This window comes from Haliotis cracherodii, unplaced genomic scaffold, assembly GCF_022045235.1.
Source record: "Haliotis cracherodii isolate W230 unplaced genomic scaffold, xgHalCrac1.p SCAF_16, whole genome shotgun sequence".
Classification (NCBI taxonomy): Eukaryota; Metazoa; Mollusca; class Gastropoda; order Lepetellida; family Haliotidae; genus Haliotis; species Haliotis cracherodii.
The window spans coordinates 8,757,442-8,783,655 of record NW_027266271.1 but is presented as its reverse complement, the minus strand read 5'-3'; the positions used below and the strand labels follow the sequence as shown (position 1 = coordinate 8,783,655).

At 39.8% G+C, this 26,214-nt stretch overlaps 1 protein-coding gene across 7 annotated transcripts in view; it reads left to right on the top strand.

Moving 5' to 3' along the window:
- The window catches only part of LOC139463793 (trafficking kinesin-binding protein 1-like), a 92,003-nt gene extending 68,178 nt beyond the window's left edge, over positions 1–23,825 (top strand). For 6 of the 7 annotated variants that reach the window (XM_071245102.1, XM_071245103.1, XM_071245104.1 and 3 more), the window contains 14 exons: positions 7,667–7,743; positions 11,918–12,034; positions 12,820–12,920; positions 13,547–13,643; positions 14,058–14,136; positions 15,163–15,293; positions 15,837–15,911; positions 16,584–16,804; positions 17,304–17,516; positions 17,976–18,122; positions 18,675–18,805; positions 19,210–19,356; positions 19,847–19,961; positions 20,633–23,825. In XM_071245102.1, the coding sequence (XP_071101203.1) occupies positions 7,667–7,743; positions 11,918–12,034; positions 12,820–12,920; positions 13,547–13,643; positions 14,058–14,136; positions 15,163–15,293; positions 15,837–15,911; positions 16,584–16,804; positions 17,304–17,516; positions 17,976–18,122; positions 18,675–18,805; positions 19,210–19,356; positions 19,847–19,961; positions 20,633–21,251 (2,270 nt within the window). In that variant the 3' untranslated portion in view covers positions 21,252–23,825. Of the gene's footprint in view, positions 1–2,358; positions 3,080–7,666; positions 7,744–11,917; positions 12,035–12,819; positions 12,921–13,546; positions 13,644–14,057; positions 14,137–15,162; positions 15,294–15,836; positions 15,912–16,583; positions 16,805–17,303; positions 17,517–17,975; positions 18,123–18,674; positions 18,806–19,209; positions 19,357–19,846; positions 19,962–20,632 lie in introns of those variants that run through there. The other variant, XM_071245105.1, reaches the window with a different exon arrangement.
- Positions 23,826–26,214: the final 2,389 nt, after the last annotated feature.

Sequence of the window (26,214 nt, the reverse complement as noted above, 5' to 3'; positions counted from 1 at the left end):
GTTTGTAGGTTTTAGTCATGAAATCATTTGAAGCATTTCAAACAGGCCCCATGAAAACTACATCATACAACAATCTGGTATCTAAATTAACCCAAGCCAGTAGCATTAATGATAGGCGTTGAAATTAAGTCTGCTCAAATTCAGGAAGGCCACATGACACTTCCTTAGGTAAATAGCAAATTTGTAGAAGGTAGTTTTGCAAAGTAGTGAAAAAGAATTTCTAACCAATCTCATTAAAATCTGACCTAAGTTCTTGCTGCCACTAAACAAAGATCTGAGGACATTCTATTACGGGTCATGTCATAACGACCTTTCATGACCTTTGTCCGACTGCTGAAATGACTAACAAGAAGTCAACATCAGCCAATTAGAAAGCAGCTTTCTCGAGCTTAAAAATATGGCACTCGTTTCAACATGGCTACTTCCGTTTCAGGCTATGCCTGAAAAATAAATTTGCATATTTCTTGATTAAAATTTTGGAAACTGAACAAACGAGCATTCTGGAATGTCTAATAAATGGTTGAGATTGTATGGCAGCGCTTCCCACGTACTGTGCCTCCTCTGTTCAAATGTTTATCCCACTGAAGCAAGAGATAGACGATAATCAGTCGTACGGGCCGTAACTGTCGTTCAGAATACCCTCTGTTAATGCTTTCAGGGTTGCATGATTGGAAAACACTTTCCGACTGTCACTTTCATGATCTGGTAAGCGACACTTTGATTGGTCGGATGAAAGATCGTTCTGACGTGACCCATAATGGGATGTGTTCACATCTTTGGCAATAGTGAGAACTAAGATCTGATTTTGATAAGAGTTGAATTTCTAACCTGGTTAATATTTCTATATGTTCTATAGTTTACTCCATGGGATTATTAATCTCTTACTGGTCAATTGGGCCATCTTGACACATACAAACAGTGAAACATTAACAAACATTAAATCATAATAAATAATATCAATGTAGTATGGAGAACATGGGTAGCCAAGTGAGGTCACATCCCTGTGTAGAACCCAGGCACAATGTATGCCTGGGCCAATACTAGCATACTTGGGCCAATACCGACGTACAAATGGTTTTTAGTAGCCATATTATGCAATGTAGGTAGCAAATGTCTACCACAAATGTCTTTTTGTTTGTTTCCTTCATTACACTCACAGGCCATGATATAATGTAAATACCATTAAATTTCTGATGTCCCACTCATCTGCCACACTTAAGAAAATAATAACATAAACAACAACAAATATCATTTTATCTTAGTCTACCAAATAATCAGCATTTTGTGTGTGGCAAATGTGCTTTATGATTATGAAGTCATTAACGTCTGAGGTTCCCCCATCTAGGGTGTAAACACAAGTTGTAAACATGGAGAACATTTCCCGTATATTTTCTCAAATCCTGTCCAAGGTCTGTAAGCCTATCATATACGCTGCACGTAGGCCCCCTTGAACACCTGTTGATTAAACATTCACCTCAGGAGGAAGGCAGTTGTTAAAAGGATGGTGTGTTTTAGTTACACAATGGGGTGACAGTACGGTGGATATATCAGTTCACCATTAATCAGCCGTGTCTGTCAGGCAGTGGGCATGCTCAAAGTCACGTTGTCCCATGTAGACACATCCGCGATGATGTCGACGAGATAGTCACAGTTGGTGTCTTCTGGAGGAAGACTATTTTCTCCTTTGTAATTGTTGTCACAAGTACTGCAGTACTTAACAATTCTCTTTTGAAGAGTTGAAACACAGAGGAACTAGACTTTGTCCACTGTTAGCAGTCCTAGCAAGCTTGGGACAAGCAATTCAAAATCCCCATATCTGCCAACTAAAGTTTCATGGTGTGTGTGTGTGTGTGTGTGTGTGTGTGTGTGTGTGTGTGTGTGTGTGTGTGTGTGTGTGTGTGTGTGTGTGTGTGTGTGTGTGTGTGTGTGTGTGTGTGTGTGTGTGTGTGTGTGTGTGTGTGTGTGTGTGTGAGAGAGAGAGAGAGAGAGACAGATATTGTATTGTAACTTGTTTTGTATATGCTGGTGTGTATTTCAGTCAAAAAGTGTATTTGTGGTACTAGACTGTTTCAATACCTACCTCCTGAGGATTAAGACAAGGTAGCAAATCCTTTTTTATGAACTTATTAGGGCTTGGAAAGTTAAATCAGGAAAGGTGGGTTGTATTAATAAACTGTTGAAACCTGTCGCACATCACCAATCACTGTCAAAGCTCAGTTCACATGCAAGATATCATTGTGGCCCTGTGTTGGTTGGAGATAATCACACACAAAAATTGTAAACACCATCAGGTGTCGGTGGCCTTGATTGTCGGTAGGTGGAGCTATACCCCACGTGACAGCCTCCACAGTCGAGTAAATAGATCACGACGGCTCTAAGGCTTCAGATAAGGTCCAGTCTATAACAGACACACACAGAAATATCTGACAGGGATTAAGCTTGGTAGTGTCCAGTTAAGCATTGACAAATTGGAGATCTTTTTAGGCTCAGCAAACTTTCTATTTGAACTTTTCATCATCTACTTTTAGTTCAGTGAAGGAAAATTGCAATCATGTAGACTTAGAAGTTGTGTACTTTTCGAGACAAGTTTGTCTCAATTTGGACTTGTGGGCCTGTTTCTAAAGCCAAATATTTCAACTTAGCGGAGCTTGATAGTTGGTTGAAATGGAGACCATTGATAATGTTAACAACAACAGCAGCAACAGTCACCCCTGGAGGTCTGACATCCGCTATGATCCACTGGTTAACTGGAATGTAATATACGAGGAAACCTCGGACACCGACATGGAACAGAGTGACGACGCATCATTGTCTGATGACGTGACACCTCGCTGCAGGAGTCCGTCATCATCATCTGAAACAGAGACTGAACAGGATGGAGTTGAGAAACGAAGAGTTCGGAGAAAACGCAGAGCTTCCTTCGATGAAAAACTGTTTCGGAACAGACAGATGTCCAATCTTTCTGATGACAATCTGAATCGTCGCATGGCCAAAACATCTCCCGGGACACCAATAGAACATAACAGTCTCAAGAACTTCCATTCTGAAAACTTGTCCTCTGCACTGTTTCTTGGAAGCAGTAAGTTACTGCACGCCCTTATACTTAGATTTTAAGAACACCAGTCTTGTCTCACTGTTTTTCAGTGATAATGAGCTAGAACAATTTATCAAATCCATTTTCAAATTTCAATCAAAATTGAGATGTGTTTCCTTTTGGACATTTATTGAAAATTACTTATGGTTATGTTAGTTTTCATGAACATGCTTAATAAACTAGGTTTGAATTTGTTATCCATAATCATTTCATGGTCTTCCAACTAAGTGTCAATCAAGAACCAATCAAAAACTGCACTAGGTATGCAGTTCGTTTAATTTAATATGTAAAAGCACATGGTCACGATTGTTATAATTATGTGGATGGCTTAAATGTCTTGGATTGAGGAACAAAAGTAATAATAATCAGGTATTGTATGTTTAGACGCCTGACTTGAATGTTTGTCAGTTCACAGAATTCAAGCACCTTTCTGTTATTTCAGTGCAGCCAAATATTTCATGGCGGCAACTCCTTGAATCATATCTTAATTGATACAGATTAATGATACATACATCATGAGATACTTATTGTTCTTAGTTTCAGTAATTTGTTTCGAGCAAACATTTTTTTGAAGAAGGGGATGTAAATAAATATTGTTGTGCATCTTATTTGCTGAATCTCATGCCAGTCACAGTAACCATACAACTATTTGTACAAAATGTGGGACTCAAATAAATTTCAAGAAAGTATTTTGCAGCACAGATGATAGCTTGTCTGGGAGTATGTAATGCTATTTTAAAGAATTACAAGAGATGAAAAGACTTCCAGAAGAACCTTAACGGTAGGCATCTTTTCAAGATGGAGTGTGGTTTCAAGCCCTTGAGCCTATTGGCGTTGCTTCAGAGGGGGTGTACACTATACTCAAGAAAATATAGTACATAATTTCATCAGTTTCTAAAAATCAGCATAAAATTTGTTATCAGTTATTTATTTATTTTTTTTTAGTAATCTAAATTAATTAGTAGGGGACAAACAAATTTGTTATAATATGTTTTAAAATGAAGCAAGGTTTCAAGACCTTTGCATGTGATCTGTTTGTGCCGCTGCTTAAGGTAAAGTATCTTTCTGGAGTTTTGATGTGTGTATTTTGGTTGTTTACATGAAGGGTAGAGAGAAAGAATACTTTAGTTGTGAGACTTGCCTTCATTGATGGTTGATCATTAATCTATCATTGATTGCTTTTACAAACCAATGATCAATCTTGAAAGTTTACTCGTGCTCAAGTCAAAGATAATGTGACATAATAAATGAGAATACATATGCAGGAATGTAATATAAACATGTCAAAAGTCTCTTTAAAAAATATACAGTAGTATTTGTCAAAGGACCATTCTTGATTGATTTACTGTCACATTTAGATTCATATCTGGCATAAATAATGTTGAATGCCATTTCATATGTTCAAGAGATTGTGGGATATGCCCAATAAAAATACCTTTGTACATGAAACAAATTAAGAAAAATAATCCATTTGGACAAGAGTGTTATGCTGTAGGTGAATTTTAATTCATTTAAATGAACAAAAAGACTAACATGCATTTATAGGAGATGAATGTTATTATTATTTTGAAAATAATTGGTGATAGTTGCCATGGTGAAGATAGAACATGCAGGTTATCAGGGTGCATTCTTCTTTATTTAATGATGATATTACCCAATGTGGACACACTTTGTAATTAAAATGTTTAGTGATTTGAACTATTGTAAAAATTGCTCAAAATGTGTCTCTACCACTTTATTTAGAACAAATCCTGGAACTTCCAAATGGAACCAGACTGTCTGACCAAGTTATTAATGTCGGATAATGTTTTAACTGAAATGTCATCGGTTATCATTGTTTAAACTGACATAAGTATGAGTTGATACTTGATCAGTGATAACAATGTGCTTCATCACTGCGGAATCATGGTATCACGAGGGTTGATATGGCATCAAACTTCAGCATGATTAGATAAGTAAAAAGCTGACGCACTGGGTGGGTCCTGCATATGTGTGTTACCCACCAGGGTAGGAGAATAAAGTAGATATACTGCTGACATAAAATAAGGGAACTCATTCACAACATCGTGGCGTTACATCTTAACAACATCAAATCACAATGAAATGTCACTTCATTCAAGAACAGCATGTGATGCACATGCACAGAGAAGCCAAAGTGTGTGCACCTCTAGGGGAACTTGCAATCACATGCTTAAAATGCCTCCCAGACAGTATCTCAATGAACAGACAAAATGGCGAATTGTGGGATTGATAGAGGGGGGAACGTCAATATCCCAAGGTCCTCGAATGTTTGGCAAATCAGAGAGTGCAATTTCTCGACTGTGGAGTTGCAACGAGACCTAGGAATGGCAGCCTAAAAAAACGACACTTTAAATTAATTGCACTGGGCAATAGATTCAATCGCTTCTGTTATCAATAGAGAAATCCATACTATAACAGGAAGGCAAATTTCAACATCTACCTTTAAAAAACGTCTCTATGCAGCCAGCCTGAAAGCAAGGCTTCTTGTGAAGGTTGTGGCCCTAACGGATTACCATAGGCGTAAAAAATTAGGGTGGGCTTATAAGGTAACACCAGGGACGGGCTGTGCGCCAATGGTGTTACACCACGTTTACAGACAATTAAGGTTTTGTCTCTGATTCACAGATGGTAGAAAATGTTTTAGTGATGTAATGGCGAGTGGTATGCCTGGGCAACAATGGTGTCATGTTTTGAATGGACATTTGATTGGCCAGTGATATGTTGACGAAATTTTGCTTCCTGTCATTCCATTCACTCAAATTATCAGCAGAAATTTTGAACTACAGTATGACAAAGGCAGTCCACATCATGCTCAGATCGTCACTGATTATCTCCGAAGAGAAGGCATTCTGACATTGAACTGCCCACTGAGTCCCCTGACATATCCCTAATGTTTATCCCCACTCTCAGGCAGATGTGTACAGTGGAGACCAGCACCAGGGGCCAGTTGGGGGTAGTTCTTTAGGCGGAATGGTGGGCAATACCAAAGGCAACCATGTGCAAGTTAATCAACAGTATGCCATCAAGCTGTTGTATCATCCAACAAGGAGGACACACCAGATATTGACCTACACTCCCGAAAATAATTTTACAGACATTTATCATCATTACACCTTCACTGTCATTTTATGAGTTCCCTTGCATTTTGTTGTAGCGAACTTTGTCATGTAACTAGCTCATTTAAAAATCAGCATGCTGGGTAGCCAAGTGGTTTAGGTATTCCCTTGTCATGACGAAGGCGTCATTATTTATCATTACGAATACCATGTATGTAGCCCATTTCTGGTGTCTCTCACTGTGATGTTTGCTGGATTGTTAAACTTAAACCCGATTAAAATTATCCATTTTATGGAAATGACTTTGACAAATGTGACTTGAATTCGATCCTGTCAGTGTTTTGCAACAGATGTTCACTCTAGATCAGACAGCATGTCTGTCTGTGGTGTTTATTTCATTGAGAGATGTGAAATCTACATCTCATACTGAAATGTCCGTCTTACTGCTTAGCCACAGTTATTTTTGTCCCCATGTTTTGTAAACTTGTTTACTTACAATGTTGTTGATTTTATGAGTGCTTCTAGTAGAGCTGAAATTACACTCAGTAGCATTTCTGAAAATATGTTGCCTATACCTGTTCTGACGCAGTTTAAGGGTTGTTGTCAACTTTATCAGACATTTTTCCCCCCATTTACAACATATAGGAGTACTGGTCCTTGTCATGTATGGCCACCTGCCAACAGAAACAATATATGCTGGTTCATTGTGTTTGGGCAAAGTGTATATATTATTAACTAAGCTGATCCTAAGCTTTAGCTGTTGTATGTGTTGTATTGTGTTTATGTGTTGTTCTGGGTCCATGTTGACTTATTGATATGGTTCTTTGTGCAGTGTTGTATGAAGAGCAGAGTAAATGTATGGCATGGTACTTCTGTCTGATATGATACATCAGATAACACCCGTTTTTGATTTCATGTTTTGATTCTATTTTTTTTCTATAATTTTATTTCGATTTTCAAAAATTAATTTGACAACAAAATTCAAACCTGATCACTACTTGGGCTTGCAATACCTTAATGCCTTTCAGAAACATAGAAACATATGCTAAATCAGATTGCATAATACTATTAAATTATGAATAGATTGAACCTAAATTAATGCATCATGCAATTTAAACAAACCTTTTGACCATAACAACCCATTGTCAGCTGGGCTATGTGGAACTTAGAGATCTGCTTGCTGAAACAGCGAAAATGAAGTATTGATATATGTATCGTATCATGACTCAAACATCGTAGTATGTGTTGATGCATGAGGTAGGCTTTTTGTGACTTCTCTAAATGGAAAACACATTGAAAGTGTGCAGTCCATTTGACTAATAATAATAAGTTGATGATGATGGCTGATCACTTTGATCATACCTGGAGGATCAGGAGGAAGAGAGTTAATATTTTTGATTCAGTCGTTTCAGGGCCGCCTGATGTCATTAGATGAACGTTGTAGCGACATGACATGTGATTGATGTATATTAACGCCCTGTGTTGTTTGTTTCAGTCCTATGTGCGGACCGGGTAACCCAGATGACCCGCACATACAATGACATTGGGGCTCTTACTCGTATGCTTGAAGAGGTAACGTTTTCTGCCTTTTTAAAACTATTTTTTGAGTTAATCCAAATCTTTTTAAAATCAGCATATACAGTTATTTTTGTGTTCACATTTTGTTTTGTTTGTTGTTTAATGCCGCACTCAGCAATACTCCAGTTATTTTATTGCGTTATGTAAATAGTAATCTGGGCCATGGGCGTTGATCCATACAACTGGGATCCGATGACATGCAGCAACCACGTCATCAAGCCTCACCAGACGATCCTTTAGTATAGCTCTTGCAACCACCATGGTTTGCTGAAGACCAATTCTAACACGGATGCATTTACAATGGACATGACCACACTTACAATGTGGCATTTACAGCCTTAAGTAAGTGAGTGAGTATGGTTTTACGCCGCTTTTAGCAATATTCCAGCAATATCACGGCGGGGGACACCAGAAATGGGCTTCACACATTGTACCCATGTCGGGAATCAAACCCGGGTCTTCGGCGTGACGAGCGCATGCTTTAACCACTAGGCTAACCGACAGCCCCTCAGCCTTAAGTAATTAATGGCAATAAAGATCAAAATATCTATGAATTATGATCTGATTCATACATGAAGATAGGTGCAATGTTCCCTAAGTCACTTGCCCAGGTTGGCACCATTTATACTTTTGTCCCATTTCAAATCTCATCAGATTACATGATCATGCTTTCAGTCTCTAGTTTTTGTTGTCTGTAGTCAATTATATCAATATTGTTGTGATATACTTGGAATATTGATGACTGACACAGAAACCACTCACTCACTCACTCACTCACTCACTCACTCACTCACTCACTCGACCACACAATGGCAATTCACACTTTCCCAACTTCAGCTATGATCCAAATGTAATTCACAAGTAACCTCATCTGAAATATAATGTGACAAGAAGACAGACTTTTGACCGATGAGTGACGGTTATTTCAAAAAGGTTATTATATTTATAAGAAACAGACAACATTTTGTCCTGAAGTGAGTTGAGCAACTTAACAGGTTGAATAACCATGCCTCCACTGAAGTTATCACAGAGTTACCTCATGACCCATTCAGATGCCGAGTGCAAGCTTGGAGATTAACCCACAATTGAAGGACACACTGATAGCCAAAGTTGGAATGGCCACACTGGATGACCTTTGTACTTCATATGGTTTATATTTATAGCTTATTACCATGGTGTGATTCTGGAGCAAAATGACCAACACCCTCATGCTTGTTTTAAGACTTGACTCAAGTGTGAATGGGATGGTCATGAAGATGGGGAGTGTTAGGGATATCCTCTATGCTCATGCTATTGACCTCTAGTGTATCTGAACCAGGGCTAATTACTCGTGTCATGCCACCAGGATGTTATGCTGTGGACTGTATTGATGCTGTCTTCACGTCACTTTCTTTACAGTCTAATCTGCCCCTCAGCCCCACCATCCTCTGTAGGCACCCCAATTGGCACCTCAAATAGGCAGTCATAATAGGCATCCTGATAGTAACCCCAATTGGCACCTCAAATAGGCAGTCATAATAGGCATCCTGATAGTAACCCTAATTGGCACATCAGATAGGCAGTCATAATAGGCACCCTGATAGTAACCCTAATTGGCACATCAGATAGGCAGTCATAATAGGCATCCTGATAGTAACCCTAATTGGCACATCAGATAGGCAGTCATAATAGGCACCCTGATAGTAACCCTAATTGGCACATCAGATAGGCAGTCATAATAGGCATCCTGATAGTAACCCTAATTGGCACATCAGATAGGCAGTCATAATAGGCACCCTGATAGTAACCCTAATTGGCACATCAGATAGGCAGTCATAATAGGCACCCTGATAGTAACCCTAATTGGCACATCAGATAGGCAGTCATAATAGGCCCCCTGATAGGAGCCCTGATAAGAGCCCTAATTGGCACCTCAGATAGACAGTCATAATAGGCCCCCTGATAGGAGCCCTGATAAGAGCCCTACTTGGCACCTCAGATAGACAGTCATAATAGGCACCCTCATAGGAACCCTAAACAATGCCTTACAATAGGAAAGGCAACAGGTACCAACCATAGGCATCCACAGGTTGCAACAATAGGTACCAGCAATGGGCACCCAGTAGGCACAGACTGTGATCTGCCCCCATATACATGACATGCCGGCAGGAGTTGCACATGTGTGCAGTAAACGCCAGCTGCCTCTCATCTCTGAAATGTAGGACAGATAATTGTGGTAGTCAATCTTCAGGAGATGGAATAGACAATCATGCAGTAATTCATATCAATAGTTCTTACAACATTACACGAAACATGCCCTATATTCTGTTATCAGTACTATTTTTTGTATCTGAGCTTTGGCCCAATCTTAAAATAGGTACCATTTGTGGAAACCCACTCATTTCACACAAGATAAGAAAGTATGTCAAGCCCTTACACTGGATATTAATTAGATGTTTTACTGATAGATTTTTTTCCAAAGTTAGGATAATTTTGGTTAGTTGTTTTTGGTTAGAATTTGTTTTGTAGATATATTATACCCCCAACCTTAAAGCGTAAATTGGTGTTCTACAGGTGCTTTACAGGTGCTTTACAGGTGCTTTACAGGTGCTTTTTAACAAAGCTGAATTCTATTTTGGCCCAAACAGCTTTTGCAATCTAATTTTTGTTAGTTCTATGAAATAGCTACATCTGTGTTTATATAAGGACATTGCTGACAAAAGGTCCACAACCTGGTTTACTCCAGGTTTTTATCCCACATTGAGCAGACACTTTGAATGAAGTACTGTTCAAAGCATCATAAAGTCGTTCTCCCTCTGACAACCAAATATTCATTTTGCTCTTGCCTTATCTATAACTTTTGTGTTCAAAAGTAAGTGTTCCAGACACAATAAATCTAAAAAAATGATTATACTCCAGCCTTGAATAGTAATTTATCCCTGTGTTATCTTGTTTTGCAACAAAATAAAAAAATAAAAAAAGATTTACAGATTAAGGTGTTTTCATTCTTCAGATAGCAAGAGACCTTTTTTCTGTTCCCTGATAACATCACTAACAGGAAGAACGTTCTATAAGAGCTTTTCAGCTCTCCAGAGATATTGATTATGGATTAAGATTTATCATACTTTAAAGGGGGACTTTTCTCCACAGTCTGGGGCCATGTCCCATCTAGGTGTAGACCTTGAAACCATATGTGAAACTAACACATCACTCTATATATTCACAGTAATGATTTGGTGATAGATTGATGACATCATAATTCTTAACTTTATTGGTTTTGAAAGGCTAGAATCAAAATTGCTATGAGTGCCAATTTGCCCAAGCATTGTACCCCTTTAATTCCAATGACCTTTAGTCTCCACTAAATCAGTCATGTATTTCTTCACTGCTGTCTTGATGTTGAAAAGGAAAAAAACCCAACCTGTCATGACTCGCCTGTTTAGTACTAAATGCCATATTTTATGCTACAAGAACAATCTACATGCTGTTCCCAAAAGTCAACATGTCCTGAATGTAGAGCTGCTTCAAAGCTGTTGCATGTGTTTGACCTTGGGACCATTGACTGTGTTCACTTTAAAGGTGTTCTGCCCACTAAGTAATGAACATGTTGAATATCTAGACTGAAGTCTGGATCCTGGTGTCCCATCTATTAAACTAACAGGCAACTGTCCATTGATTTTCGATGAGAACTATACTTTGCAAAGGTTTAATTTTATATGGGTGGGCCCCATGATCAATCTTGTTCCTGCAGGGAAATATGTCCAGTTAAGAATAACAAATTGATATGAGTTGTTAAGATACATAAATGATAATATTTATGTCTAAGTTGGGTGGTCGGGTAGCCTAGTGGTTGAAGTGTTCGCTCCTCATGCCGAAGACCCGGGTTTGATTCCTGACATGGGTACAATGTGTGAAGCACATTTCTGGTGTCCCCGCCATGATATTGCTGGAATATTGCTAACAGTTGCGTAAACCATACTCACTCACTCACTCACTCACTCACTCACTCACTCACTCACTCACTCACTCACTCACTCACTCACTCACTCACTCACTCACTCACTCACTCAAGGGAACATCTGTCAAATGATTGATTGAGGTAAACCTGATTGAGTTATATGCACGACATGTACTTACTAGTGTGGAGAAGTCATGTGGGTATTATCATACATTTTGTTGTTTTCAACAGAAAGAGCGTGACTTAGAACTTGCAGCCAAAATTGGACAGACCCTTCTTGAAAAGAATAAAGATTTGACAGAGCGTAGTGATTTTCTTGAAGAGCAGCTATCTTCAACTAATGACAAGGTAATGTATACTGTGTCTGTCCTGCTAGAGATGTTGTGGTGGGTGGATGTTGTAAACTCATGCCTTCACTTCCTTTTCACATTTGGGGGCCCAGTTGCTAAGGCACCACAATTCACTATGCAAAGTTGTGTCCCTTAGGCACGCTAGAAACCTATGATCTTGGGTTCAAATCCCAATTCGCCCCTGCTATGATTGTAGGTTTGTCAGCACCCTACCTGTGCTTGTGGGTTTCACCAAAGTGGTAAATGTCTGAGACCTGCATCACTTCGGACTTTCCTCCCACATTAAGCCGTGATATAACTGAATACTGTTCAAAGCAGCATAAGACACAACTCTCTCTCTCTCTGTCTAATAAATGATGGCCATGTCATAAATAGGCACTGCAGTTCCTTGTGAAGTTTTGTCCTTTAGCTGTGCCAGGATCTGCTGATCATAGATTCAAATCACAGATTTGTACAGATCCTTGTTTTGTCAGCACCTTGCTTGTCCTTGCTTGTGGGTTTTACTGAAGCAATGAACATGTATGACCTGGGTCACTTTGGGGAGAGATACTTTTTCAAGTTGTGTTAAACCAACTCTCTCACTAACTTCTAACCAAAGTCATTTATTGTAATTCCTTGGCTGATAGGTCCTGTGTATCTCCTGTCTTTCAGAAGTGTGGATTGGTTGGTCACATTGTCCTCACACCATCCACCATATTGTTGTTGGGTTCCAGCAGGATCATCCATCAGTTATCTTATAGATATGAAATAAGATATTTTATTAAACAGCTGTTCTCCCTTTAGGTCAGCCAGCTCCGCCATGATGTGTCTATGAAAGATGAACTCCTCAAGTTTTACTGTCAAGATTACGACAATGAAGCAGAGTCCGATGCAAGCACACCTGGGTATGTTCCATACATCCACCATGGGGATGCCCTCAGTACCCCTTGTTTGTCCCCCCATGGGGATCCAAGAGTAGAATAGTCCCCAGTACCCCATGCTTGTCTCCTTGAGGGGATCCAGAATAGAATAGGTCCCCAGTACCCCATGCTTGTCTCCTTGAGGGGATCCAGAATAGAATAGGTCCCCAGTACCCCATGCTTGTCTCCTTGAGGGGATCAAGAACAGAATAGGTCCCCAGTACCCCATGCTTGTCTACTTGAGGGGATCCAGAATAGAATAGGTCCCCAATACCCCATGCTTGTCTCCTTGAGGGGATCAAGAACAGAATAGGTCCCCAGTACCCCATGCTTGTCTACTTGAGGGGATCCAGAATAGAATAGGTCCCCAGTACCCCATGCTTGTCTCCTTGTGGGGATCTGGGGTAGACAAGGTCTCCAGTACCCATAATTTTAGGATCCTGGTTCAGAAAAGATTACATTGTGCCAAGATGACATGGATCATTGTTCCCTTAATTATCGATTTCCCAGGTCCAATTTCAATCACATACAGGCTGTGGTTTTATGACTTATATGGACTTCCTCACTAACACAGTTGATAGAATGATTTTAATTTATAAACTTTCTTTCAGTGAAGGCAAAGGCTTCAACCTCAAGCTGGTTAACATTGATTCACTGCAGAAGAAGGTGTCCTCCTTAGAGGAAGAAAATGTACACCTCAAGGTTGAGGTGAGGCCTAAGTGTTGCAGTCACATTTATCTAATGATAAAATCTGAAATTATGCACTTGGAAAGTAGCCATAAGATGTGTCTGACAGCATAAAACCATAAAGATATTTCTGTAATTCTGTTGCTAGTTTACATTTCATTCATGACTGTAGCATACTTTAACAAGTATTAATTTGTCTGCATATCTGGGGAAAGAGTACATCAGCTGACACGTTTGGAGATTGAAATACATGTCTTAGGACTAGTATTGACCCAAGTTGTCTCTGTGTCATAACCCAGATGTCATGCTCACACTATCGAGCACTGGTTTGTCTTGACTTGATGTCTCACAAGATGTGGGTATATTGCTTTAATGCTGTGATGACAGCTGTGACTGCATCTCTAACGTTCTATCTCACTTGCTGTGTTCCTACAGAGCAGCCAGCTGAGATCGGAGACCGCCAACTATGAGGAGAAGGAGAAGAAGCTGGTGGAGGACTGTCTCTCCCAGCTCGGTCAGTAATTGCAGGAATTTACCGGTGATCAGGGGTTCCAATCCTAAATTTACCCTGTGTATGATCCTTGGTTTGATAGCACTATACACCATTGCCCATGGGTTTCAACGTAGTACCATGCACCATACACCAACTATTTCACCGTAGGGTCATCGTATAGTGCCATGCACCATACACCAACTATTTCACCGTAGGGTCAACGTATAGTACCATGCACCATACACCAACCATTTCACCGTAGGGTCATCGTATAGTACCATGCACTATACACCAACCATTTCACTGTAGGGTCATCGTATAGTACCATGCATCATACACCAACCATTTCACCGTAGGGTCATCGTATAGTACCATGCATCATACACCAACCATTTCACCGTAGGGTCAACGTATAGTACCATGCATCATACACCAACCATTTCACCGTAGGGTCATCGTATAGTACCATGCACCATACACCAACCATTTCACCGTAGGGTCAACGTATAGTACCATGCACTATACACCAACCATTTCACTGCAGGTTAAACCTGCAAGATCAGCATCGGTTCGGGCTTTCCTGCAACGGAACTGGCACGCCATGATATAACTGAAATACTGTTCCAAGTGGCTGTAAGCCCAAGTTGCTCACTTGTGATCGGATCCAGGCAGTGACTCTTACATTGGGTCATTAAGGACTGCCCGTTTGATATTCTGGAAGTTAAGTTGAGATGGAGATGGGTGTCACAGTCCATGAGGCTCCGTGGACAGAACAATTCACCAGCACTCGCTGCTTGTCACAAGATGTAGTTAGAATAAGGAATGGGTGATCGGAGCCCATGGGGAATATATGGCAGAATAGCTAGGAGTACTTCATGCTTGGTGTAAGAGTTCGGTGATATGACATTGCCGTACAGGCCACAAGGATGAAAAGGTCTTACTTACAGATACTGAAGAATATCTCATTAGGAGGTAGGTAATTTGGACCATGTAATGCCCCATGTTTATAGAACTGTTTTATTCTTGTTTGTCCATTGATCATTACAGCGGAGGTCAACATGCAAGTGGAGACCTTTGCAGAGGAATGTGCACGGAAGTCCGAGGAGTCAGCCCGGCAGAAGGAGGAGATCACAGCGCTGTTGGCGCAGGTTGTCGACCTGCAGAAGAGAGTCCGATGTGTAAGTTGGTTAAACACTGTTGTATGTATTCACAACGGCACACCCTGGGTAAATATTGCACTTATCTCAGTTGGCTGTTTAAGGTGTAGTAACATCAGTGTAGAAAATGTTTGGACATTAGTGTAGATTATCTATGAATTTAAGACATAACATTATCAATTGTGGTGCATCTGATCTATTTAGTTTTATGAAATTTGGAAATATATATAAGATTTTGAAAAAAGAATTGTCAGGAAAAATGTGGTAATTCAGTGCAAGTAGATCCACTAGAATAAGAATCCCTGTGTACACATCATAAAGATGATGCAGCGCAAGTATAGACAGAACCAAGACTCTTTTGCAGTGCATGGTGCAGTACAGAGTAGCTATTGCTCCTTGTGACCTTTCAACTTGACTGTCGTTTTGAGTTATGGGCAATTAAAGGGGAGACAATCTCAGATTCAGCTCTGAGTTTTACAAGTTTAGTGATGTATTGATCATGTGTTCAGTCACGTCCAAGTTACCAGCAAGTCCTGTATTAGCCTGTGTGTTATGTGTCTGCAGTTGACCATAGAGAACATGGAGCTGTCCAAACACCTGCAGGCTTCACAGGAGTCCCAGCGCAAGCTCACTAAAGAGGTAACCACCTTACATGTCATGTCATACACAAGTTTCTTCATATAAGGACCCCTTCTGAAATTATTGTGGTCTTTTGGCTTGGCCTAAAATGACACAATGACACTGCTTTTGGGGGACTGTTTTGCGTACAAATTCAAATGCATGCCATTAACAATCTTTGTATTCTGGTGAAAAGTCATAGTCGTCCTCAGTTTTAAATTGCCCTTTTTGCTGCTATTCAGTCGTGTGATGTTTAAACTGCACTCAAAGGCCTTAAATATTTCCCCACACACTCAACCTGGTCCGACACGAGAGGCATTGATCGTGAGTCATGTGCAGTTTGTACATGTTTTGTTTTTTTTAGGAAGCAAGTTAGAGTTACCTGCTCTTTGTTTAAAAATCCAGAAAATAATAACATGGCTGAAGCTGGGTTTGAAATGATATGGGTGGAAACCAGAAATGTAATACTTTTCTGACTTTTTTAACCAACTTTGTTTTTCTTGGATCTTTTTAGTGTGCAGCTGAATACAGAAATGCAAAATTTTTGCTTTGAAAGGAAATTGTCTGCCACATTTTCTTCTAGTATTGTTTACAGAATAATATGATATCATAAACTGGAAAAGACGGCTTTGTGTTTGCCATGTAACCATAGTAACAAGCCACCACCATCAACTGGTCCCTTGTTTCCCGCAGCTCGGTTACCGCCAGGACAAGTACGATGAGCTGCTGGAGGTCCTGGCCGACGCCCAGGAGGAGCTGAAGACCCTGCGAGGGAAGCAGCGCCCCGGGGTCAGCCGCCAGTACCTGTCCAGCTCCCTGCTCAACGTCCCCTCCGACTCCCTGGCCTCCGAGCTGGAGCTGTCTCTCAGGAGTGACCTGGACTACCCCAAGGGATTCTCCCCATCAGAGAGGAAGTATGTAACATCCTCCAGTGACGAAACCCTCTCATTATTGGCCAACTTTTCTGTAATAAGTGACAGATGCTGGCTTGTATTCCATCTCATCCTAGAATCAGTGGTAGTTTGAATAAGTATGTTATTAATCTGGCTCAAAAACCTTTGATAAGTAATTTCAGCATCATGCGCCAATATCTGTTAGAGCAAAAAAATTGTGTATAATTTATAAAATGAATTGATAGTTAAGTAAGGATAAGATATGTGGATGAAGAACTTCTTTATCATAATTAGGAGCAACATTTTGGTGTAGGTTACATGTTATCAAGCAGGTGGAACAGTGTTAGAACCTACCCAGAAACTGCACTCCTAATTGTAATCAAGAAGATGTTCATCCATATATCTTATCCATACTTATTTCTCCAACTTCTAAATGCCTCTCAAAGAAGAATCTGTAGTTGCCATTGCTGATATAATTGTCAGTCACACATGCTGAATAACACATTACCCACCCTACCAGGGCCCACAACTGGAAGATATTCGAGACGGCCAAGGCAGCCAAGAAAGCCAGCAAGAAGAGCCCCAACAGCATGTCCCCTGGCTCCAACTCCCTCAGCCCTAGTGGAGCCGAGAGTGACTCCGCATCAGCTCCCAACTCCAAGCGAGCCTCCTTCTACATGTCAGAAACCGAGTCCGCTGATGGCTACAGTGCTGATCTGGACAGCCTGCATGGGTTAGTTGAATATTTGGAGTACATTGTGATAGAAGGAATGTTTGAATAGGCCCCTACTATCCTGTACTTATCTTCTGAGGCGACTAAGTGGATCTGGTGGTCAGACTTGGGAACTTGTTCCATTGTGTGGCATCGTACCCTGGGACATTCCTTAGAATATCAATCACTGGTTTGTCTGGTCCATATTTGATTGTTTATGGTAGCCATAATATAGCCGAACTATTGCTGAATGTGGGGTTAAATAACAAGCTCACACTTTATTTCGCAAATATATTGGTGCATGTTGTGTCCCTTTTCATAATTTGAGATATCTCAAAATTGTGTTTATCAAGAAAAGAACCCAAAAGAATGGTTTGTGTTGAAAGTCAAATCACCATAGCCATAGGCTTGCTATTGTTAGCAAACTTAATGATAAGTCATGTTAGAACGACATGGTCACTTCAACCTACCTTCTTTCAGGTCCAACCCTGACCTGGGTCGACCTGGCATCCCAGGCTCTAATGACCTGGAGACATCCCTGAAACGTCTGGCCATGAGACGAGCTAATGAGCTGAATGAGAGGGACTACCGGGACGATGAACACAGGAGGAAACACAGCCAGTCGAGGTGAGGATGGGGCAGGGACACATGGGGGAGGACAGGAGGGGGACACTTGAGGGAGGACAGGCTGGAGATACATGTTGGCATAGTAGACGGGATGGGGGGCGCACAAATTAGGGAGGACATGGTTGAGATACATGATGGTATAGTAGACGGGGTGGGGGCGCACAAATTAGGGAGGACATGGTGGAGATACATGATGGTAGACGGTTCGGGGACACGTGGGGGGGGGGGGGGGGGGGGTTCACAGATGGTAGACGGGGCGGGGACACATGGGGTGGGGGGTCACAAGATGGTAGACAGGGCGGGGACACATGGGGTAGGATGGGGTTGGGGGGCACAAGATGGTAGACGGGTCAGGGACACATGGGAGGGGTTGGGGGGGGGGCGCAAGATGGTAGATGGGGCGGGGACACATTGGTGAGGAGGGAGAGGGAGAGAGACACATGCCACTGCAATCACCTAATGTTGAGAATAAAATCATTTCTGACAAATCATACACATGTCAAAATAGTAAACTTTGTACACCTGAAACATCCCGTGTTTGTTGTGTTCCAGTGCCACGCCTCGCACCCCCGAGAGTGTGCCATCCCCTGGCAGTGGTCTGTCCTATCTCTCCTTCCCAGGTAGCACCTCCACCAACTACTTCAAGATCCCTGACAAACTGCAGATTGTCAAGCCCCTGGAAGGTAAGATGCAGTTTTCATTATTCTTACTTTAGGCCAAACTCTCTTTCTTATTGGTTGCAGATTGTTATATGAAACATTTTCATCAGCAGGTTGTTTAATGTCCTTCAAGATATCAAGGTAAATTATTTCCGTTTTAAAAAAAACGTGACATTCTGACCCAAAGTCATGGAAGGAAACATGTATTTCTTGCCTCCCCCATTATGACAAAAGTTGTATGAGAATCATTGAGGATTATGATAAGGATTTTTGTGTGTTAATCAATGGGTTTTTATTTCATGAATACTTTTTTGGTTGCCAATAAACAATATGCTATCTTTGCCGAATAACTAAATACTTTATTTGGGTCCAAGACAAAACTTAGCATAAAACAACATTCACTCAACTCATGCTAATGTATGTTCCAGGTTCTGCGACTCTGCGGCAGTGGCAGCAGCTGGCGACACCCAACCTTGGGGGCATCTTCGAGGAGCGCCCCGGGGTGCAGATCAAGGGGGAGCGGAACTTGGACCTGCAGGAAGAAGTGTACACCCTCAGCGACTTTGAGGAAGATGGTACGTTTGCAGATTACAACTATTGTTATACTCGCATAATAGTAGAAGATTTATCAGTTAGCTGTAGCTCTTCAGCCTCATCAAATACCCTTTTGATAGACCCCAATTTAAGCCCATTTAAGCTTTTTATATGAAAAATGCTGAAGAGAAATTGTTCTGATCTTTCCATAGTCAATTAAAATAATTCAAATTATATAAACAGAAATGTGATTGTGTTATATATATAGGAACAAGAATGACTAGAATTCCCATTCCTCAAAGCAATCAAAAACTCCCATACACTAACATAGAGTAAAAGTCATTGTAGGACAGGCCTGTTCTGTATAACCAGACCCTTTCCACATAGTGATCTTAGTGCTACACATGGCATAAGTTTGTATTGAAGAAGGGGAATGTCGTAGCTCTACAATCTATTTAGGGAAAGCTGCAAAGTACTGTAAAGCATCATTCATGTCTGCACAGCTAAGTTTGAGCTTATCGTTAATTTCAGATGATATCTCTGAATGTCCGAGCAGACGCTTTGAGGAGAGCTCCACCATCTTCACACTGACCGACTCCATGGTGAAGAATCCCAACGATTACTTCATGCTGGCCCCAACATCCAGGTGAGCATTTCACCACAGAACAGGCTGCTGGAGACTCTTGGGATCATAGAAAAAATCCTTTATGAAATCGGAGGCACGGTTGGCCCAGTCATCTTTGGCGCTACGATTTGCTGTGCAGAGTTGCATCCCTTGGACGTGATAGAAATCTATGATCATGGGTTTGAATCCCGGTTCGCCCTGTTTATGTTTCTAGGTTTGTCAACACCATACTGGTGCTTGCGGGTTTCACAAAGGTGGTAAACGTCCAAGACCTGCATCACTTAAGGGGTTCCTCCAACATTAAACTAAACATGCTGTGATATAACTGGAGGAATACTGTTCAAGCCAGCATTAAACCAAACTCACTCACTCACTTTGTGAAATCAGGTTTAATTTTTTTATTTTCAGTGATCAAATTGTTGCCAACCTTTTATCTCTCCACTCAAAAAAAAATCACAACAATGTACGGGCGCGAATCTTTTCTTGCCTTGAAATATGATTTTCAATATTACTTGACCCACCTTGAAATATAATCTTAAATATCACTTGACTCGCCTTGAAATATGATCTTTAATATTACATGACTCGCCTTGAGATATGATCTTTAATATTACTTGACTCGCCTTGAAATATGATCTTTAATATTACATAACTCACCTTGAAATATGATCTTTAATATTACTTGATTCTAGCACTGAGAGCACCAACAGCCAAGCCAGCATGAGGCCATCAACGAGTACTCCAGTGATGTCGGCATCCAAAGGAAGATTGGCTTCAATGGGAAGCAACACTTCTACCTATAGCATGTCCCTAGGGCTGGCAGCCATCTTGAACGAGCGTGATCTCGCCAAGCCAGTTGAGCGCAAGCCAGGCATGACCTACAACCATTCCTTCCCATCCCGTGTGCAGTCTATTGTTACCGAGACACCATACTCACCTGCAAAATCAGCTTTGGAAGTGGCAACAACTTCGGCACCATCAACCCAGCATGAAGGAACCACGACATCCTCGAGTCTGGCGTCAACCCCAACCGACGGTGGATTCTTGGACAAACTGAAACACACAGGGTTTTCTATCTATGGCTTGCTTGGTGGTGGGAAGAGCGAGGATTCGGATTCCTCATCATCCGACACGGCAACTGTATCCTCACCAACCAGCAGTGGGGGCATCACCACAACAACAACAGAAGGAGCAACAGCAGCAACGTCACCTAACAGTGACAAACATCTTACCAGGAAACTGCTTACCCAGGGTGCATCGGCAGGGGTCCTCGGAGCCATAACTTCCTTTAGACGAAGTGGAATTCTGTAAACTGTTCTAGCCATTAGTCTCAAGACCACAGACAAATATATATGAGGAAGTGGACTCAAATTATTCCAGATTGAAATAATCAACGTAGACTTGTGTGTTGCCCTTGTCTTTCATGTGTGATTCTGCAGATGACAGTTTTCCGAAGTTGATTAGCATAATTACAGGATCTCCAAGTTTAATTTCATTTAATTATCTTCCATCTTACCTCAGTCTTGTCTCAGTCACTGATTGTGGGGAAAAGGGATAATTTGAAAATTTGATTGAAGATTGATATTCTGAACTTACTGACACATCAAATACAATAAGTGGAACGTCCTACAAGAATGGTCTAATCATGTTCCATGACAAGACAGACGATTTAGGATTTCTTCGACATGAAGGAAATGTTCATTGTGCACCAAGTGTAACTGTATGCCTGTTCACACTACTTGTCACAACTTCCATGTGCCAAAATACCGATGTGGCATTTATGTTTGAATAATTACTAAATTCATTTAATTTAGACTTTGTGTTGATTTTGATGCCTTTCAAATTTTGGGTTAACTGAATTTTTTTGTTTTTCAATGGGAACAGGTTATATTGCTGAAAAACAGCTTCAGGGAAACAACATATTGACATTATGGTGATATGTCAGGGATGATTATTATTATGTTTACCTTTGATATGAAAGCTTCATGTTTATGTTCTTTAGTGCTTTAGACTTGTGATTCTTGTCTTTGAAAAGATTAGGAAAAATAAGGTCACAGAAATGCCATCACTCAATATTTATTCTATGTGATCATCAGCATACCTTTTCTGGAAGAATTCTCTTCTTTTTTTAGTCATTCACCTGGTCACCCACTGGGAATTAATCATCTTGGCTGTTACTGTTTTTGTGCATTGTAAATTTGTGACCATAAAATCAAAATTATATCGTTTTTTTTATGGTGTCAATTTCAAAGGCTATCTGAAGTGCTATGAGTTATGAGAAGGTCGTTGTTTGGTGCTATTAAGTTATTTTAGATTTTGTTATCAGGTCATTTTAACCTCAGTGGATTAGTCTGCACTTCCCCAATCTGTTCCTCTGCAACTGTCATTTTCAATTTTGATTTTGTAGCAAATGATTTTTGTCAGAGGTTGAGAAATAAGGGTTTGTATCTGCACAATGAGAACCAAAGATTTCAGGCATTTCTTTCACCAGATGATGCAGTGATTACGAAAATAGATGCACATGCAGTTCACAGTAGCTGTTGCATTAAACCAAGGTGCATTGCAGTTTCAAATGTGATGCTTATTAAAGAGAATCATTTGTTTTACATTCTAACAACATCAGTACAATTGCAAAATGATAAACACAACAGTGAATAGAAATTTCTATATCACTTCATAATAAGAATCTTTTCTTTTCAAAAAGGGTTGCTTTTTATAGTGGAGTGCTTAATATATTCAGTACGGTAAGTGAAATATTATCACATCTCTACCTTGTCTAATTTAAGTCACTGACCCTTCGGTTATTACAAATCATTCAAAAAATGTTCTGTTTTAGGTTTTAGAGAAATTTTATATCCTATTCAACAGTATTTATTGTTATCGTTATGACATGGGTCTTCTTATTTTAATGACAATTGGTCTTGTCAGTTTGTGAAGATGTGTAGCATACAAAATAATTGGAAGGGTTGGTATCCTTCCTTATAACATGAAATTACCGTTTCTTTGACTTCCTTTCACTGAGAATAATTTTATTATTTTATTTTATGTTATGAGTTTTCACGAATTGATTCAAGCAGATTCTGGTGTCTGAAAATATTGGCATGTTGTGAACATGAAGTATGTGTTGCATGACTTTATGTTCAGTGAAATATGGAATTGTATATAAGAATTGTACATAGAAACGAATTGCTATGAAATGATTAGGAATATTTTAAATTATTTGTACATAAAGTAGTTTTTATGCAGTTTGGCGGGATTCCAAGTGTCTGTCTGTCTCTTGTGTTGTGTTATTCAGTTTATGTAAACATTTATCTCTGTTGGTTAGAGTTGAAACATATACTCCAGACGTCTGTGTCATACTTCAGTTGTAAGATCACATGTCCAGGGAGAATATTTATTCATTTTCATAAAGAAATTCTCTATAAGATTTCTTTTCTCAAAATTATAAATGAACCTTTTGAAAAAGAATTACATTAACAATGTGATATTTTTAATGTTATGTAATTTTGCATCTTTTTTTAATTGTTTTGAATTGAAATATTCTGTTTGATTACATTTACATTATTCTCTTAAAATTAATTGCTAAATTATGTACTCTAAGGTGATTTGGCATAATTTCTTGTTTGTTAAAATATGTGATCTCAAATGATGTTGCCACACTGTTATTTACAATAATGATTGACTTGATATTTATGTTTTGATGCAATGGTGTACCGGTAAGTGTTAATTAAAACTATGGAGATAACTAATTATATGACCTATACATTCTGACATTTGAGATTGTAGACATTAGGTATTTTTACAGACCGCCGATCTGCACTATGCAATTTTATATCAAGAAAATAAAACCTAATAGATGTGAATGAATAAAGTCACTTGAATTTTGATTTTAGTTTTTTGTTGATGGGATTGTTCATTGAATCAAGACTGCCTCCGTGGTCTAGAGGAAGAGCGTCCGCCCAGAGAGCGGAAGGTCCGGAGTTCGATCCCCGGCCGCGTCATACCAAAAGAAGTTAAAAGATGGTACTTGTTGTTACCCTGTCTGACGCTCGGCATTAAGGGGCTAAAACGAGGACTGGTCGGCTCGGAATCAGTATACTGTGTCTGAGTGGGGTATTCATGTTAAACTGCGGCATGGTATCTCAGTGAGCTAGCACTATAAATCGGCATCAGTCCGGACTAGTACAAGCAGCCACACACACACACACACGCAATATAAGTGCAATAATCTTGGAAGCGGCGTTAAACCCGATTTCACCTCACCTCACCTCATAACTCAGAAACCGTTAAATATTTCTCTAGGAAACTTTGCATGTCTATCAGACTCATGCTGTTGGACTCAAGTTGGACTTAGGTTCTATAGGGTAGAGTTTGTTTCCGGAGCATAACTCAAAACCCATTCAATACTTTCCAACAAAAACTGTGCATGTTTTCCAGACACATACTGGACTGGTGCCTCTTGCTATTTAGGAATTTTAGAAATTTTTATTTTTCACGTTTCCATGGCAATAAGTTGGACTTAGGTTCTACAGGGGTTAGTGTTCGTTTCCAGAGCATAACTCAAAAACCGTTAAATACTTTCTTACAAAACTTTGCATGTCTACCAGGCACATACTGAACTGGTGCCTTTTGATATATAGCACTTTTAGAATTTTTTATTGTTTATGTTTCCATGACAACAAGTTGGATTTAAGTTTTAATATAGGATTGGTTTACTTAAGTAGTATAACAAATAAACTGTTAAATATTTCCTTGCCAAACATTGCATGTCTATATATAAAGCGCATACTGAACTAGTGCCATTTGATATTAAGGAGTTTTAGAATTTCCATTGAAGTTATTTTGACATGGGCTAAGAGATATGTTGGGTCAGTTACCAGGTTTGGGACCATAACATGTTAAAATGGGCGGGGGATATAGATGACTTTGTCAACTATACGCTTGTTTTCTTCATTTCAGGGGGCCTAATCCCCCTACTGAAAAAACATCCGGAAATGAAATAAATTAAACATAAAAATATTTATTTTTATTATGTGTCTCCAGCTTGTAATATAGACCCTCTTTTACAACAAAGCAGAAAAGCTGGAATAAATCAGTGAAACATAAAATTTAAAAAGTATGGCCTAAGAGGTGACCAAATGGATCGAATGGTCGGACTGGTGACATGATGGATTGTAGGTGCCTCAACAGAATGGATAATTGCTCACAATATCAATCATTGGATTGTCTGGTTCAGACCCAATTATTTACAGGCAGCTGGGATATTGCTGGGATGTTGCTGAGAGCAAGCTAAACAACAAACATACATACATTACCTTATATTGATGGCTAGTGGCATTGCTACAGGATAGATTTGAATGTGAGATAATGGTTTGTCTGTCCACTTAGTAATTATGTGATGTATTTTCATCAAAGATCATCAGTCAGTCACTGTGTAAATAATAAGAATGTTGTAAGTATTAATATCTTTAGGAGAAAGAAGAAAGAACATAATTCTCCCTAGAGTGTATAACATTCCTCATTCTAAGGTAGACCCATTTTATGGATAACAAGTTCTTCAATGTACTAATATGGCATGTTTCAGTACAGGGCCTTACACCATTGTTGTGTATTAAAGAACTTGTTATCCATAAATTGTGTGAACTTTGTCATCCCTCCAGAGCGTCCGCCCGGAGAGCGGAAGGTCAGAGGTTCGATCCCTGGATGTGTCATACCAACATTCATTAAAAGATGGTACTTGTTGTTACCCTGTCTGGCACTCAGCCAATATCAATTGTTGATATTGTTGACTTTAAAAAAAAAACACGATATAATTCATCTTATCAAGTATTCTTTCATTACATCAATATAACAAAATCAATATCACCAACATCTTATAGAAACCATACACTGAATAATCATAGGCAAATAATATAACATTCTCACATGGATACCCAATTGAACATTAAATAACAACACCTACCATATTTACTATCATTCAGTCTTAAATGTGTTCTCCATTATCCAATATAACTGTCTATATATACACCGAGTTGCATCCAGTGCGTTACCATGGTCCCTGGTGAAAGATTCGGATCTTTAGAGGGTGATAACAGTTAAATTGGTTAGCCTCTCAACGTGAGCTACTTTGAGTTGTCTCCCAGCATTAAGATGACCTGTGGTAATATACATGTCACCGTTACACTTGTGAGGTCATTAAATCCAAGTGAGTAACTATGGACATAGAGGGGTTGAACAGTTTTCATAGAAAGAGGCAGCAACTCGGCAACACTCT